This window comes from Nothobranchius furzeri, chromosome 4, assembly GCF_043380555.1.
Source record: "Nothobranchius furzeri strain GRZ-AD chromosome 4, NfurGRZ-RIMD1, whole genome shotgun sequence".
Taxonomy (NCBI): Eukaryota; Metazoa; Chordata; class Actinopteri; order Cyprinodontiformes; family Nothobranchiidae; genus Nothobranchius; species Nothobranchius furzeri.
The window spans coordinates 6,648,766-6,667,638 of record NC_091744.1 but is presented as its reverse complement, the minus strand read 5'-3'; the positions used below and the strand labels follow the sequence as shown (position 1 = coordinate 6,667,638).

The 18,873-nt window shown below is 43.7% G+C and overlaps 1 protein-coding gene and 1 long non-coding RNA gene across 2 annotated transcripts; one reads left to right on the top strand and one right to left on the bottom strand.

The window, feature by feature from the left end:
* Nucleotides 1–4,702: 4,702 nt before the first annotated feature.
* On the bottom strand, nt 4,703–14,126 carry LOC107396439 (rho GDP-dissociation inhibitor 1). The gene is made up of 5 exons (XM_015976176.3): nt 13,940–14,126; nt 13,300–13,383; nt 9,185–9,261; nt 8,698–8,761; nt 4,703–6,252 (listed from the first exon to the last, which is right to left on the bottom strand). Exons 1-5 carry the CDS (start codon nt 14,124–14,126, stop codon nt 6,053–6,055), a joined length of 612 nt encoding a protein of 203 aa, XP_015831662.1. The 3' UTR covers nt 4,703–6,052.
* LOC129160824 (uncharacterized) lies at nt 10,423–15,026 on the top strand. Its single transcript, XR_008561311.2, has 2 exons — nt 10,423–12,071; nt 13,908–15,026. It is a non-coding gene; the product is annotated as an uncharacterized lncRNA (long non-coding RNA).
* The last annotated feature ends 3,847 nt before the right edge of the window (nt 15,027–18,873 follow it).

Genomic DNA, 18,873 nt, shown 5'->3' with positions numbered 1-18,873 from the left:
CTCTCGCTTAGAGATAGGGTGAGAAGCTCGGTCATCCGGGAGGGGCTCGGAGTAGATTCGCTGCTCCTCCACATCGGGAGAAGCCAGTTGAGGTGGCTCAGGCATCTGGTCAGGATGCCTCCTGGACGCCTCCCTGGTGAGGTTTTCTGGGCACGTCCAACCGGGAGGAGACCTAAAGGTAGACCCAGGACACGGTGGAGGGACTGTGTTTCTCAGCAGGTCAGGGAACATGCCTTAAGCCGGGCGTACACTGTGCAACTTTTTCACTTTTTTGAGCCGATTTTCCAGTCGTGCGAGGATCCACGACATTGGGGCGAGTTTTGCGCCGAGCGGTCGTGTAGTGTACAGGGGGTTACGAGAGGCTATTAACACCACGTGACCAGCTGCCGATCAGCAATCGTGAGGTTGCATGGACTTTTGGCGTGTTTAATATTTTGCTCGTCCCTCGTGAGGGTATCGCACTGTTGAAGCGGCGCTGCGACCCAAAATGTATCCGATCCGCTCACGGCGCATGCGCAATCCTGCATCAACGCCGCTCGCCCGCTATTTCCCTAATAACACACGCTGTTCGTTTTAATTTCTACACATTTTTTTTTTTACTCACAAAGATTGTTAAGAAAGCGTGTTTGTTGTGTTCTTGTCAAATTAAACTGATCACAAAACACAGATTTACTTTCTTTATTTCGTTTTCCTCATCCAACCCCCATAAATCCCTGTGTGTCCTCCTGCAGCACTCCCGAAGGACAACAGGCAAAACAAGACAAAAAAGTCTAACGTGTTGTGTAAAAACAGCTATTTTTAGCATATTTTAGGGCCGTTGTGTTGCTACCAGACGTACAGTGTGAGCAGTCAGGTCGCATCCGAGAACTGGGTCGTACAGTGTGAGCGTCTGGCTCGTGAGATCTGCTCTGAGAGGAAGTCGTACAGTTTGAGCTGAAGCTGAGTGCTACGAGTGAAAAAGTCGCACAGTGTACGCCCGGCTTTAGGAGAGCTGGCCCAAGTGGCTGGGGAGAGGGAAGTCTGGGCCGCTCACCTTAGGCTACTGCCCCCGCGACCCGACTCCGGATAAGCGGATGAAAATGGATGGATGGATGGAATCCATCAACTAGGGAAAGCTGATAAATAACTGGAGGAAATTTGAAAAAAAATTGATTTAATTATTCTCTATTCATCCATCCATTTTCTTCCATTTATCCAGATACGGGTTGCGGGGGCAGCAGCCTAAGCTGAGAGGCCCAGACTTCCCTCTCCAGCATTCACACTAGCTGTTGTGCATTGCAGATCTGGAGCTCCAGAAAGTTTCCACATGGACGCCACATGAGATGATTGTCGTGGATGAATGGCACAAAAATGGGCCTCAGGATCTCATCACAGTACCTCTGTGCATTCAAAATACCACCTGTGTTCATATGCTGATGAAGGTTCTCAGTCATCCAGGTCAGGGTAATCCAAAATTATCCCTTTTGGATGCACCTGTGTTCACTGTCCATAACATATGCCTGCCCATACCAGTACCCCACCACCACCATGGGCCACTTGTTCCACAACGTTGACATCAGCAAACTGCTCACCCACTTGGCGCCACACACGCAGTCTGCCATCTCCCCTAAACAGTGAAAACCGTGACTCACCTGTGAACAGAATGCCTTTCCAACATGCCAGACGCCATAGAATACGAGTGTTTGCCTGCTCAAGTCGGTTACGATGACGGACTGCAATCAGGTCCAGGCTCCAATGAGGATGACGAGCATGCAGATGGGTTTTCCTGAGATGGTTTCTGACAGTTTTGCAGAAATTCTCTGGTTATGCAAACCGATTGTTGCTGCAGCTGTCCGGGTGGCAGGTCTCCGGTGATCCTGGATGTGAACATGCTGGATGTGAAGGTCCAGGGGTCTCATTTGTCAAACATTGCGTAGAATCCTTACTAAAACCGTACTTACAGGTGCTGGCCAGTAAATTAGAATATCATCAAAAGGTTGAAAATATTTCAGTAATTCCATTCAAAACGTGAAACTTGTACATTATATTCATGCAATGCACACAGACCAATGTATTTCCGATGTTTATTACGTTTAATTTTGATATTTATAGGTGACAACCAATGAAAACATCAAATCTGGTATCTCAGAAAATTAGAATATTCTAAAGGCCAATGAAAAAATGTTTGTTTCTCTAATGTTGGCCAACTGAAAAGAATGAACATGAAAAGAATGTGCATGTATAGCACTCAATACTTAGTCGGGGCTCCTTTTGCCTCAATAACTGCAGTAATGCGGCGTGGCATGGACTCGATCAGTCTGTGGCACTGCTCAGGTGTTATGAGAGCCCAGGTTGCTCTGATAGTCGTCTTCAGCTCCTCTGCATTGTTGGGTCTAGCGTATTGCATCCTCCGCTTCACAATACCCCATAGATTTTCTATGGGGTTAAGGTCAGGCGAGTTTGCTGGCCAATCAAGGACAGGGATACCATGGTCCTTGAACCAGGTGCTGGTGGTTTTGGCACTGTGTGCAGGTGCCAAGTCCTGTTGAAAGGTGAAGTCTGCATCCCCATAAAGTTGGTCAGCAGCAGGAAGCATGAAGTGCTCTAAAACTTCCTGGTAGACGGCTGCATTGACCCTGGACCTCAGGAAACAGAGTGGGCCAACACCGGCAGATGACATGGCACCCCACACCATCACTGACGGTGGAAACTTTACACTGGACCTCATGCAACGTGGATTCTGTACTTCTCCGCTCTTCCTCCAGACTCTGGGTCCTTGATTTCCAAAGGAAATGCAGAACTTGCTTTCATCAGAAAACATAACTTTGGACCACTCAGCATCAGTCCAGTCCTTTTTGTCCTTGGCCCAGGCGAGACGCTTCTTGCGCTGTTTCATGTTCAAGAGTGGCTTGACACACGGAATGCGACACCTGAATCCCATGTCTTTCATGAGTCTCCTCGTGGTGGTTCTTGAAGCGCTGACTCCAGCTGCAGTCCACTCTTTGTGGATCTCCCCCACATTTTTGAATGGGTTTGTCGTCACAATTCTCTGCAGGGTGCGGTTATCCCTAGAGCTTGTACACTTTTTTCTACCACATTTTTTCCGTCCCTTCGCCTGTCTGTTAATGTGCTTGGACACAGAGCTCTGCGAACAGCCAGATTCTTTAGCAATCACCTTTTGTGTCTTGCCCTCCTTGTGCAAGGTGTCAATGATTGTCTTTTGGACAGCTGTTAAGTCAGAAGTCTTCCCCATGATTGTGGTGCCTTCAAAACAAGACTGAGGGACCTTTTAAAGGCCTTTGCAGGTGTTTTGAGTAAATCAGCTGATTAGAGTGGCAGCAGGTGTCTTCTATATTCAGCCTTTTCAGAATATTCTAATTTTTTGAGATACCAAATTTGGAGTTTTCATTAGTTGTCACTTATGAATATCAAATTTAAATGTAATGAACATTGGAAATACATTGGTCTGTGTGCATTGCATGAATATAATGTACAAGTTTCACGTTTTGAATGGAATTACTGAAATATTTTCAACCTTTTGATGATATTCTAATTTACTGGCCAGCACCTGTAAGCTCAGCAAAAAATATGTACTTCTGCCAAGTAGGTTTGTGATCTATCAAACATGGAGTACGCACAGCTGCACGCAATCTCCGCTTCATAAATCAGAAACTATCTAGAAATGTTCTCAGCTGCTTTTTAGTCCCATCCCGGCCTCACCACGCCCAGTTACTGCCATAAATAGTCACTGCAAAGAGCCTTGTGAATCTCATGCATATACATAAGCCGGCTGTTGCAGCGCTCCGCTAATGACGATGGTGACCGTAGATCAAGGCAGATCAAGGAAGCACAATTTCACAGAAGCAGAAATTGAGGTACTTGTGGGTGAGGTGGAGAAATTAAAGGAAGTGCTTTTGCAAAACAAATAAGAGAAAATCCACGGAGTGGCACAGCATTGCTGAAGCCGTCAATGTTGTGAATTCTTCAGAGAGATCTGTGGCGAATATAAAAAAATGGTCCAGTCGGGATTCGATCCCCAGACTACCAGGTCAAAGTCACGCGTGCTAACCAGTCACCCGAACAGAAATCTCCCTTGTCCAAGCAGCCAGGACGCATCATCAATCGAGTCACGGTGACAGGATACTCACACTGTCACAGACGCATAACATGCTGTCTCAATCGTCTCCCTGCTGATATTCTGCATTCCGTATTCTGTGCTTCAGGCTGTGTGTGTGTGTGTGTGCGCGCGCTTGTGTGCGCGTGTGGGGGGTCTTGTGTGAAAACGAAGCAGTACAAGTGATAATGCTGCAGGATTTCATAATTTTATCCTTCTCAGCAGCAGCACTGCAGGTGCTCTCCACGTCCAAAATGTGCGTAAGCCAGGTCCTTAGTCAACTTAAAGTTACGCACATTTTTCCGCTAAGTTTTCTTTCATAAATCCCAAAGTTTGCGTGGAAAGTTGCTTACGCAGTTTTCCGACCCCGTTTTGTGCGTAAGCAAGCTTGATAAATGAGGCCCCTGGTCTGGTGTGATCACACGTGGTCTACGGTTGTGAGGCCAGTTGGATGTACTGCTGTGTAGATCACTTCCAGTGATCCAAGCATCCTGAAATCGATAAGCTCTTTAGTCTGGTTAGTGTTCAGGTGGAGATTCTTATCGATGCAAGTGTTTAGAAAGAAATTATATTTTTGTACAAAACAAACGTTTGTAAAACACAACAAAGTCAAGTTGAGCAAAACCTTTATTGACTGAGAAGAGCAACAACTAATGACTGAATATACAACCCCACCAGCATGCCAGCGTTTTATACAAACTGTACAATGTGAAGGAATGTAGGGAGCAGGAATACAGATGGTTTTACATCCAGATGTTCTGGTACAGTACTAGATTTATAATTTAATGTTACTGGTCAGTTTAGTGCACCTGATCTTTGTGTTAGTGCTGTTTAAAAAGGCTGAGGGGCTCGTCAGTCATCTTTTCACTTTCAGTGATCCAGACCAGACACCGTCGGGGTCTCCAACAGCAGCAGACGGTGTCCGACTCAGCATCCTTCTTCCTCCTGTGCATCCTCAATGGTTCTCCTACATACCTCCTCCTGACTGCAAACTACACAATCTGAACAATGTGTGGGGGGGCTGGGTCAATAAGGCAAAAAGAAATAAAAATCAATGTTTTTTTCTCCAACTGGCTAAAAGGAGCAGAAGAGGCCATACTGGATTCGTAGTTTTCCCCAATTTTATGTTGAACATTCAGGTCCCTCCAATTATAAAGGTCTAGATCGGGGGGGGCAGTGAGCTTGTGCAGAGCTGCATGCAGGTAACCTGTTTCAATAATCTCCACTACAGCAGGGCTACAGATGGTAGCAAGACTTCACTCAGGTTACCTGACAAAGGCTGCTCAGACACTAAAGACACATTTCAACATAAGGCAGCTTCCCCCCCCCCCCAGGCATTTGAATGAGTGGGTGAGTACATTTAGGGAGGGTCGGGAGGTGCTACAGAGCAGCTCCGATCACACTGGCAGAAGGCAGATATTGGTTATTTATCAAAAGATGGCGAGAAATGATGCAGTGAGAGGTGATGGCAAGGTGGGGTGAAAAAAAAAAAGAGGGGGACTATGAATACAACAGATGATTAACATGATTACAGTCACATGACACAACCAGTAATACATTTATATATATAAAAAAGGCAAACAAAAGTTGATTGTACAGTTGCTTTTCCCACATTAACTTCATACTGAAAGAGGAAGACGCCATTCTGGGGGGGGGGGGGGGGGTTGTAAATCTCTTCAAGCTGCTGGGAGGAAGAAGTTGCTACTTGGGAGGTGTGCAACCAATCAGAGGTTCTGCAGGTAGGACAGTGACGGATGGACAAATGGAGTGGGGGAGGGGGTTGAGAACGAAGGCCCCAGAGCACAAAATGCAACGTAAACAAAAACGTAGAAATGGTGGAGGACACATGACAAGGATGGAGGGATAGGGGGGTGGAGGGCGGGGGCTGAGGCTGAGCGATCTGGCTCCCTCACACCCCCACAGACATCCCCCCCCAACACACACACACACAAAGGCATCTTAATCATCCCAGTCCTTCTTGATGTTCAGGTTCCACTCCCAGGACAGGTGGTCGTGCTTGTCATCGTCGGTGAACTTGGACTTGATGATGTAGTTCCCTCTGGCTAACAAGCCTTTAGGAGCCTCCTCCATCGTGGTCAGGAAGTCGTATTCAGAAGGGCGAGGCCCGTAGCTGCCCACCATGTAGTCCGATTTATCAACTGTCAAGGCAGAAACACACAGGTCAGCTGGGAACTTCCTGAGTGCTTCAGTATACCTTAAAGGTGGGGTAGGAGATGTTGTCATTGTTTGAAATGTTCTTTACATAAAAAAAATTATACATTTTGTCAAAATATTAATTTTAATCACGTCTGGAGCATAATCCTGGAAAACCCTCATCCAATCATTGTGAACATCCCATTCTTAGCGATTGGATCCTGATCCATCCATCAAACTCTGACTGCCACCAACTAGGGTTAGGCATCATTTGAATTTAAATGATTCCAATTCCTTGTTTCAATTCCGGTTCCCATTGATCCCGATTTTGATCAATGATAATTGATAATTCCGATTCCTTCAACCCATTACCCATTTTAAATGTGCCAGCTAACCACAGGTCCTACTTGATGCAACAACTATAACGTGAATTTTAATTCTATGACTAATAACATCACCTTCACTTAGAAAAAGACTTGCAGAACAATCCATGTGTTTGTTTCTGACCACAATCAAAGTATGGCAGAAGCCTCTGGGATGAGTTAAATGTCTCCAGCATAACCAGAGAAGTCCAGCTGTTTTTAATCAAACCCATCAGGATGATGTCTGGGATGACTGAGAACCTACACCTACATGCTGCAGCAGCGATTCAGTCAGAAGAGAAACAGAAACTTAAATGTAGCTGCTGTTAGTAACAATCTAACAGATTTAAAATGTTAAAACTGTCAGACTAAATAGTTCAAAAAGGAAATTAAAGATCTCACAACTTTGTGTGTTGTGAGATCTATTTAATGATTATTATTTTTATCGGCTCCTAGTGGCTTAACCCGGTGTCAGTCGTCCACCACAGAGAAAGGCTGCTCTAGCATGATGACGTTAGTCATTTTACAGGTTATTACTCAGCCTTCTGACGGTCACGCTCACACGGGCTCTCTGCAGGCAGTAGAGTAAGAGCAAGGCCGGATTAACCATATGGGCAACTGGGCAATTGCCCAGGGCCCACGAACTCTAAAGGGCCCAGGGCAGCAAGGGCACGAGCAAAATACTGTATCTGTAATTTCCCGCTTTATGAGGACTATGGTGACCGTACATCCTGTTTTCCCCAGACATGTCCACTTTTCACTCTCTGTCCGGCTTTTCATCCAGGAGCAGGGATCGAATTATGGGGGAGCTGTATATCCTACACATCCAGGGGAGCCGGAAAAAAGTTTTCTACCTATATTACATCATTTATGGACTCTTTTGAGCAGAGGGCAGCACAGCGCGTTGTTGCGCAGCGCTCCAGGCAGCTGCTTCCAGCGCACGGTCCATTCTCAAAGTAGCGCAACCAAAAAACTATAATTAACACACGATCGTTCATGTCCGCACATGTTCTCTACTTTCTATCTTATTTGTGCCTGAAGCGCTCTGCTACTGCGGAGCTCATCACCTGTGCTGCGGTGATTTCACCTCACTGACGCAGCATCGAAACGCGCTGTCCGCTTTACGGTCAGGAGATCCCTTTGATCTGCTCAGAAGTAACTGATGAGGTGAAAAAGTAAGAATCCAGGCAGAAGTTTTTCTGGAGAGTTTAGAGGAGATGCAGGAAGATGAGAGACAGACAGGACAGGAAATGGTTAAATAAAAACAAGAAAACAAAACAAAAAGTAAAATGTTGGTAGATTTATCTCCACTACACGTTTTTACCTGTATAAAGCAATAAGTTATACACATGTAATATTTATACATCTGATACAATTCAGACCACCCTCAAAACTCAGTCACACACCCAGGGCTGTTTCAAGACATTTTGGGGGCCAAGGCAAAATGACCCCCCCCCCCCCCCCCCTGTTTGTTTGATTTTTGTGAAAAACAAACAAACAGACAAAGTAGAAGTAAATAACTAAATGAAGAAATCGGCCATAACTGACCAATGCACAAGAGACCACATTATGGACTGGGACAACACACAGGTCAACAACAGAAGTACAAAAGAAGGAGAAAAGAGGCAACTGAGATCAAGAGGCGTGGACCCTGGACCGTGAGTAAAGATGAAGGAGTTTACATGCAGGTTCCTTCATGGGAAGTGGTGATGGATAAGGAGAACAAAAGCAGCAACGGGTGTGACGACGACCAAAGCGCTGACGAAGGCAACCAGAGGTAGCCCAAACTGTCAGTGAAATAAAGTAAAAGCTTCACTTCTCTGTTAATCCACAAGAGTTCAGATGAAGGCAACTGGACTTTGTTTTCTTAAAGACGTTTCTCTTCTCATCCGAGGAGCTTTGTCGATTCAGACTGGAACATGGGAGAGTCGAGCTTATTCACTACTCTGTATCAAATAACAGAAAACTAATTTCCATAGGTGTCCTAACCCCTCTCCTTTTCTCTGATCCGGAGGCTGTTGGGCTGCATGGGGCCAGATGGAATAACTCCAGAGCTTGTTTGTTTACTTTGTTGTTTTTTTAACTCACTTTTCATTCCTTTCCTGAACGTCTGCTGCACGTACTTCAGACCTGAAACGATCTCCTTGTTCACCTGAAGACAGAAACTGATTTTAATATAATGTCAAAAGATACAGAACTTTTTATTAGTATGCTCAATTCATCAAAATCTGTTTCAGAAACATTATAGATGTTATTTATATTTTATAAATACTCCTGAATGTTAATAAACATGGATATAAATTTGCTTCTCATGCCGATTTCTTCAACACATTATAAACTGGAATCATAAAGCGAGCTGGGAAGGATAAACCAGGTGGATTTATGGGTATTATTCACTGTACATATCATTTTAGTGACTTTCAGGACATACAAGTAGCATTTATAGAAGTTCTCAGTTTCACCTCATAACTTTTTTTATTTCAGGGAGAAAAAAAAATCAGTTTTCATCATAATGAATCTTAATTTTAGATGAAGATTCCTATATTTTAAAACAAGAGGTGACACCCGCTCTCACCTTAAAACTGATCTTTATTTTGTATTCGACTCCCTCCTTCAGCACAAAGGCCTGCTTCTTGAAGGCTTCCAGGTCTCCTGTTGAAACACCACAACGTTCAGTCACTTATTCATTTGTTAGCTATAACATGTGAACCACATGACCCGTCAGTAGAAGATTATTGGTTTTATAAACTCAAAAGTAAAACAATTGTCGGAAATCTTTAACTTAGACACATTTACTGGCGCTGTGTGCAAGAACACGCCGACCTGGTTCTGCTACAAACTTCACAAGAACATCTCTTGTGAGAACAGCCTGTGGATGACGTTCTGGCATCACTGCTAAAGTTTAAATCTGGACCTGGACTTATTTTTAAAACACTGCAGCATCTCTGGGAGCAAGCTCAGAGGGTATCTGTATTTCTAGGACAGACAAAGACTTTGGTGTAAAACCCAGACTTTTAAAACATTTTACAGATTTTTTTTTTCACTAAAATTTTAGAGCAGTACAGTTAAAAATATTCACCATAAAATGTTTGTGTCCTGCGAGGACTTTTTTGGCCATTGTACTAAAATATTTGGGCCGTCTAAATTTCTCCAAAGTGTTATTTTATTTTGTTTACCTTGAGCAGGATAGCAGGAATAATGGGATGGGCTTTACTGCTGACCTCTCATATCCTCAAAACAGACCCTTGAGATCATTAGCCTAGTGAACTAAACCAAATCCATGCTTTGCAAAGTTGGGTCTAGGAACGCTCCACTGGAACCTCTGCAGCCCCTAGCAGCATTCTGGCTGGCTAATCACAGCTCTCTATAGGGGTTTCAATCCAATAGAGTGCCGTGATTGGTCCAAAATGGTGGCCCAATCACAGCGCTCTGCTTTGTGGACCAATCAGGGCCCTCTATTCATTTGGTGGGTGGGATGATGCAACAGAGTGGAACAAGATGGCGACAGCTCGTTTGAAACAGTTTTTACATCAAATCTGGACTTTTTGGATTTGGGCTTTATTAGAATCAGGAGCAGATAGATGTAATTAAGTTCTTTAGAAAAAAAAAAAGGATGTATTCTAGCCTTCAACAGCGGACTGCCTCGTTTACAGACATCCGTTGTGGTGGCTCAAGTTGTTGTCCAGTAGCACGTGGAGATCGTTTGAAAGACAACGGTAGAACCTGTCCCACGACCGAGAGCCGTCAATGGAGCGTTGCCAGACTAAATGCATTTATTGAGTCTGGCTTGCCAGGCCATGAGATTACAGGAAGAACTTCTAAAAACTGCGGCGATGTAAAGGATGAGAATAAGGGGACAGAATGTTCTAGATGAATTCTAAATCGTGGCCAGCTGGAGAAGATGCTCCTGCTAGGAGACATCTACTGGTGTTTAGGATGAGAAATACTCACAGGTGCACTTATTCTCTAGAGCTGGGATTTCACTGTGCGAGTTTTGGCCGTCACACAGGATTGTTCATGTCACACTGTGAGAACTTCAGAAAGGTGGCACACTGTACCATGTAAGATTTTAGTGAGGCAGACTACACAACGTCTCTCCAGCAGGACACGCTACGTCATGAGCGCACCCCTCAAAGACATGAGGACAAAGACACTAGGCAGACCGCTAACCAAAACGGAGTTGAAAAGATAAAAGCGCTGCCGTTAACACTTCTTTTTAGCATCAGCTCAGCTCATGACCCAGCTCTTCCTCGAAGAGGAAGGACCGTTTTCAAAACCCTTGCTTTGGCCTCAGACTCCAACTGCAGGTCTTCTTTTCCTGTCTTCCAGATTAACAGCTGATCTGTCTGCTGGACATTCATTCTTCTCATCGTCCTTTATGGGCTCGACACACGGGAGGCGACATCGCCTCTCCTCAATTCATTTTCAATGAGACATGCGCGACAAAGCGATGATCGCGGGTCTCTCCTACTAAGTGAAACGCGAAAAACGTGCGTGTGAAATTTTGCACTCGTGCACGTGCTGTGCACGGACGACCCAGCAACGCGATCCCAGAAAGTTGAAACATTTTCAACTTTTCATCGCTGTCGCTCGGACGAGGACCAATCAACGGAGGTTTCATTCACTGACCAATGAGCGGACAGGATGCTCCGTACACGAGCAAACATGGAGGAGAAGTTGATTATTATTATGTTTTATATAGTAAAATCAGAAGTAAGATTTCACATAACTCTAGCAGCACCTTGTGAAACATCATACGTACCACTTTATTAACTCTGAACCGCTTAAATAACCTTAATTCCCTCCAACCTGACACAGACAAACAAAACAACGGAAGTTTCGATTTCGCCATGGAACAGAACGCGTAGACGGCTTTGCCGCAGGCCGCTGCCGCGGATCGCCTCCCGTGTGTCAGGTAATAAAAGCGACAGCGACAAATTTCGCTGATCGCGGTCGTTTGTCGCCTCCCGTGTGTCGAGCCGAATACGTGACAAAACGATAATCGCAGGTCTCCCTCCTACCAAGCGAAACGCGAAAAACGTGCGTGTGAAATTTTGCGCTCGTGCACGTGTCGTGCACAGGCAACCCAGCGACGCGATCCCAGAAAGTTTAAACATTTTCAACTTTTCATCGCTGTCGCTCGGACGAGAACCAATCAACGGAGGTTTCATTCACTGACCAATGAGCGGACAGGATGCTCCGTACCCCTCCGAGCAAACATGGAGGAGAAGTTGATTATTATTATGTTTTATATAGTAAAATCAGAAGTAAGATTTCACATAACTCTAGCAGCACCTTGTGAAACATCATACGTACCAACTTATTAACTCTGAACCGCTTAAATAACATTAATTCCCTCCAACGTGACACAGCCAAACAAAACAACGGAAGTTTCGATTTCGCCATGGAACAGAACGCGTAGACGGCTTTGCCGCTGCCGCGGATCGCCTCCCGTGTGTCAGGTAATAAAAGCGACGGCCTTATACACAAAACCCACTAATCTACAGAGAAGTAACAATCGGTCACAGATCGCTCTAATATCTATCAAAACATTTGCCGTGAATTCTGTCTTACTCCGGAGCTTCCCTAGCCTGGCCTGCCAGACTCATCCTCTGTCTACACAGAGAACTAGTCTGCTAACTCACAGGCAAGAGAGGCATATGAGGGGCAGGACTTGCCAGCACAAAAATACCCAATCAGAAAAAAGGCAGAAACGCAGACTGTACCGCGCGATGCTGTAGTTTTTAGCTATAGTCAAAATTGCGTCTGGCGACAGCGCAAACATTTTTTTAAGAAGGCTTTTAGCGCTTCTACTTGTCGTGGTTTTAAAGACATGTCCAAGTCATTTAGAACAGAGGAAAGAGTCGCAGCGAACTCCACTTCAGACGCCATGTTTATGAGAAACTCAGCGCCGTGGTGTGCTCTGTGCTGATTGGCTCAGTTAGAATTCCCAGGGGGTGGGGTTATTTCAGTAGAAGAGTTCCCAGCTCCATGCGGAAGCATGGAGCTGGCTGATCAGGCTAGAGCTTCCCGTCGCTCTGCAACACAAAACACTACTGAAGCCATCCTTATCAGTTCAATATGTGAAATTTCCACCAACAGCAAAAGGAGCTCATGTTTGTGTTAAATTTTTTTATGATTGTGAGCTCATCTCTCTTTCTCTCTCACACACACACACACACACACACACACACACACACACACACACACACACACACACACACACACACACACACACACACACACACACACACACACACACACACACACACACACACACAACTAAAATCACAGTTTTTCACAATTCAGCTGATGGTCTAAAAATGTAGTTTAATTTTCAGTATAACTCCAGTTTAACTGGGGCTATTAATATAAATAAAAACTGGTGTGTAGTTTATAATCCATACTTTAAACAAACTGAAACCGAAGCTCAGGGAGGCGGCGTTCCTAAGGTGTGTTTTCATTGGTCAATTGTAGACAAGATGTGTAGATTTTCAAGCAGTGCTTGAAGACAGAGGTTGATTTGATCGTGAGACAACTCATTAAGCTGTCGTGGAGTCGGTCACACTGTGTTCACAGATATGCAAATCACCCTCACGTTCACCGTTTTGTCACAATTCTGCTCAGGATGAGGAATTTGGCTAAGATGGCCAAAAATCACATAGTGTGTGGTTACATAGTTTAACTCACCTTGCAGGTCCAGGACCAGAGGTTTTGGTGCACCCTCGCAGACGAGTGCCATCCGGGTCACCTGGACATTAGGAGCATTTGGATCTGAGATGAGATTAAATAAAAAATTTAAAAAAAGATGAATCATTTCGGCTTTTAGTAATCTGCAGCTCAACAGACTGATCACATGACAGATCAGCTGCTCTGGGTCTTCAGAATAAACAGAACCAAAACCTGCTGACTCACTGATCCCGTAACTATCGACTTAAACGTTTAGGAGATCCCATTTCCTTTGTAAAACCATTTTTCTAAGTCATAAGGTATCATTGAGTTCAGTTTGTACTTTAGCATCTGGACTTGACACGATGTCCCATATCCTGTAGCTCTGAGAGCTTCGGGGAGCAGAAAGTAGGACAACTCTACTGAGTCTGTTTGTTAGTTACACTTCAGTTTATCCTCAGTTGAGATTTGTGAGAGAAAATGGATTAGTGGAGGTTCAAATCAAGGATGTCCAGGGTTGGACAGGAACAAACAACATATTTAGTCCAAAATAAACCACCAACTAGCATTTAACATGTTTGTTTCACATTGCATACATTTGAATTAATGCTGCTTCTGTTTTTGTTCAGAAACCTGCATGAACGTGCTTCAGCAACATTACCGATCTCCGAGATCCCTGGGCCAAGAAGGGCTTCTTTGTATTTGCGTAAGCTTTCATCATCCTTGTCCAGCTCCTGGATCTCTTTTACTGACTTCTGGGCTGGAGGCTTGTAGTTTACTGGTTCTGGCTCCTCATTTTCAGCGGCAATAGCTGCTAGCTGCTCTGGAGTCACCTCATCCTCAGCCATGTCTAGAGGCGGAGCGGGCAGGGGGAGACAAAAAACGAGCTAGCTGAGAATAAGAGTAAAATAAATGGATAAAACAACTGGATACATTCCTGAGGGTGAAGACTGTGAATCAGATAACATAAAGCTACCATCAGCCTGGACAGAAATCATCATTCATCATCTGAAATCATCATCTCTGTGCTGCTGCCAAAACTGACACTGCCGTGTGAGATCATCTCTGGTCAACTGAATTACGTGTCTCGCATCACATGATAAAAGCCTCTCTGGGAGGATGTGGTGAAGACCTCACTGTTCAGGTCATGGGAAAAAACGCAACTTTCTCCGGAGCATCAGGAATGAGACAGATGGGATTTAAGGAATGGTATCATCTCATTATGAGAATTTATATTTCAGTTTAGAGGTTTTTCTTTAATTTAGCCACAGATTCAATTAATTCTTATAAGACCATATGATTGTGATGAGCGTTTAGTGCTACAATTTATTTTAACAACTAACTGTTCATTTGGCAGTCTTCCAGTGGAAAAGTCATCTCCCGCTCAGAAGTCAGTGTTAGAACGATTTCCTCAGCCGAAACACGGCGAGTAACAAAAGCAGGAAGAGCTCCGTTTGGTTTGACATTCCGGCCATCCCACCCGCAGATCTCCACACAACCATCAATACAGGCCAGGGGACCAAAGTTGTGCAGTTTAAACATTTATTCAGAATGATTTCAGTTTTTATTAGAATTACTTTATCCTTTTCCCAACTTGGAGCTGCTTACTAATATTTAACAATGTTACTGTAATTGATTTATTGCTGTTGTCCTCACGACCTGACTCTGGATAAGCTGAAGAGGGAGGGAGAGAGGGATGGATGGATGGATGCTTTTTTTAAATAAAAATGTCTACAACATCATCCTGAGAGGACAGCAAATGTGGTCATATGAATTAAAAAGCAGATTTCACAGAGAGACAGCATGCACAAGCGTTAACACTTAAGTAAACATAACCATTACATTTTTCTGGTTCAAGAAGGATAAAAACGCTGATACGTCCGGTTGGTTCTAACAATTTAAGACAATCAGCTGTTTTATTTTATGAAACAAAAAATATATATACCATATATACACTTACCAGCTCACTAAGAGTTAAACATTTGTTACTTTTCAAACAGAATTATTTTGTCATGTTCCTTTATCTAAAATTAAAATACAGATTTCTGATCCAACTGGTCCTAAACTAGCTGTCATGTGAGAAATTTTTGAAGAGGAAAAAACAACAAATCAAACACTCCCATATTATTACCGACCGGTTCATAATCCAGACAAACAAAACCAGAAATATTTCAAGTCTTGACCATGTTAGAGTAAAACCATGAAACGACTTATGCTTCACTGGCCGCTTTGATTCATCGTTAACGCAAAATACAAAGAGAACGGGCCACATACTGCATTTCACTGCTTTGCATTATTAAGTGTCAAATCCAGAAAAGACGAGCGAGGGAGAAGGAAATGGCAGGTGGTACTGGACGGATTATGTAACCGCTGGCCCCCTCCTTCCTCTTTCACAGAAGGTTTTACTGAAGTGACCTCCACAGTGGGAGTAAGTTGATCAGCTCTGCTGAAGAATCCTGTCTTTCTATTTTTTATCCCACGTTAAACTCCCTAAAGGAAATAGAATTTCCTGTCCAGCTTTTCCTCTTCACAAAGGATAAATTTAAATCAACAAAGTTTTAGGGATGTCCGTTAATCCTGTGAGATGGCCAGACCACACCCAATAGTAGGGAAACAATCAAGAAATGAACAGAGGAAGCTACAAACATCAGCTGCACATTATTTGTTAAAGGGACAATTTGCAACTTTTTATATTTTTAAATCATTTTCTTGAGCTAGTATGTGCTAAAACGGCCCTTTACATGGTTAATGAAAGGCCACCCAGGCCTCATCAACCATCGCCGGTCTGGTCTGTTGGGACTTGAGCTGAGGTACCCGATGCTGCTGTCTGGTATCAGCACATTTCCTGCATGCTTTAGATCATGAACCCAGCTGATTTGTTTAATTTAGTGATGAATCACTCCTCTAGACACTCAGGAATGCTGGGAGACATTTTGGTTGGTAGATTAAGGTGTTAAAAAGATAAACGCACAGCGAGGAGATAGTTTTGCTTCTACAAACGGACACTAGGGGGCACTAAAAAGCAAAACTGCTTTGTATCCCTTTATTTAATGTTTCAAACAAGAACTTCAGAAACAATGAAAACGTATCCACCTACTGCAAAAGTTAAGAAAAAAAAGTCAGTGACCCATCTTATTTTCTTAGGTGCAGTGTGTAAGAATATAGTTAGAATTTTGCAGTGATTACATCCCAAAAGAGTCTAAAGTTTCAGTCGTTTTCATCCAGCTGGCTGCGCGGATTGTCAGTTTTTCTTCTTTCAAAACGGGACGTAACTACCGTTTTCCATCACTGAGTGTACACAGAGTGTGTGCCTTGTCTCCTGAGAGCTAATACTGCAGCGCAGACGATAGGAAGCCTAAGGGTGTTTCTCAATGTCAAGAAACCTTGCCTTGATGTCTTGGCCTCTCCCCGGTTGCCTAGGAGATACGTCACCAAGAGCCGCCAAGACGTGTTCCAATCAGTTCCAATGTTCATGTTGCGTGTGTTCTCCATTTGTTAGCCGTTTAGCTAGTTGAGCAAGGACACATGGGAGGTGTCTTGTAGCCTAGCCTTGGCCTAAAATTACCCACAATACACAGCGGTATTTTCAAAAAGACGGCGGATCAGAAGCCGGCAGCTACTTTGACAATTTTCAAGTTTAAAAGTAAGTCAGCTAATATAAAATGTTTTATTTTTAGATCTAAAGATGTTATCTATTGTTGGTTAGTTGCTTTAGTAGTTGCCGCTTCGGTGGCTAGCGGGTAATAACTCGCTTATATTTTTTATTTAATAAACATATGCACAATTTAAAAAGTAAAAGTCTCGTTATATATTGATATTGAAACTAATACATATAAAATATAACGTTATCTCCTGTGTCATGTGACATTACGTGACCACCGTGGAAGCCGCGGTCACGTGATGCAAGTCTGTTCCATTTAACCGTTTTCTTTGACCAAGGAAGGACAGTGTTCTTGTAAGCAAGGCGCCTGGCCTCGCAAGACCTTGACATTGAGAAACACCCTAAGTCTGCTCCCTTTCCAGTCAGCTCATGGGTCCCCAGAAAGAAAAAATGAATACAAGTCAATGACACTGAAAGAGCCATTTACTAATCTGCTTTGTTTTACGCCCTGGATCGCACATATGTTGTACTGCAATTTAAAAGAAAACTAATAATGGGTGTTTCGACCACGCATGTCGTGTACTTAAGAGATTTTTAAGCCTGTAAAGACTCGTAATTAGCATGACTACAAATTAGATATCGGTACATCGCATACATGCCGTCACCACAGAATCTCTCCTCCTCTAGCGTAGCTGCTTCTTACCACATGGCCAGATTTACAGTGTTTTATTATTCCCAACCTGTGGATGGAAAGATTTATGTTTTTTTGTAGTTGTAAATAAACCTGATCATCATTTTAATTTTTAAATCCCAAGTTATTGTCCCTTCCTTTTTGCACACGAGCCAAACTCCGCAGGAAGGGTCGTAACAACACTCGCCTCACGCACATAAGTGACCAAAATAAAGCAGCAATGAGACACTCCGTCTCCAACCACCTCTCAGGCAGCAGCCTGCACTCCCAAGTTCTACACGTCACCAGAACATAACCAACCGCAACACAATAAAAGCAGTGTTATACAAAATGGAAGGCCTGTAGTGTTTATTCTCTTACAGTAACAATTTATCCTTTTTTTTGAGGAATTTATTAGAGATTTTTTGGTTTTTATTAACTGTGCAATAGAAAAATAATCATTAGATTAATTGTCAAAATAGTCAGTAGAATAGTCCACTATTCGATAAAATAATCGTCAGAATAATCGTTTTGAAAATAATCGTTTACCCCCAGCCCCAAGAATTAGAAAATAATGTTTTAGCCCCACTGACCTACATTTAACTTTTTGTTCTTGCGGGGACCCATGGTCCAGAAGCAGATGGGCGTGACTTATGGGCTTGACACACGGGAGGTGACATCGCCTCTCCTCTATTCATTTTCAATGAGACATGCGCGACAAAGCGATAATCGCGAGTCTCCCTCCTACCAAGCGAAACGCAAAGAACGTGCGTGTGAAATTTTGCGCTCGTGCACGTGTCGTGCACAGGCGACCCAGCGACGCGATCCCAGAAAGTTGAAATATTTTCTACTTTTCATCGCTGTCGCTCGGACGAGGACCAATCAACGGAGGTTTCATTCACTGACCATTGAGCGGACAGGATGCTCCGTACCCCTCCGAGCAAACATGGAGGAGAAGTTGATTATTATTATGTTTTATATAGTAAAATCAGAAGTAAGATTTCACATAACTAACAGCACCTTGTGAAACATCATATCTACCGCTTTATTAACTCTGAACCACTTAAATAACATTAATTCCCTCCAACCTGACACAGCCAAACAAAACAACGGAAGTTTCGATTTCGCCATGGAACAGAACGCGTAGACGGCTTTGCCGCTGGCAGCTGCCGCGGATCGCCTCCCGTGTGTCAGGTAATAAAAGCGACAGCGACAAATTTTGCTGATCGCGGTCGTTTGTCGCCTCCCGTGTGTCGAGCCCATTAGGCTCCCTATTGTAATTTGACAACAGCCATCAAAATCCCCAGGGTTATTTCAAGTCGTT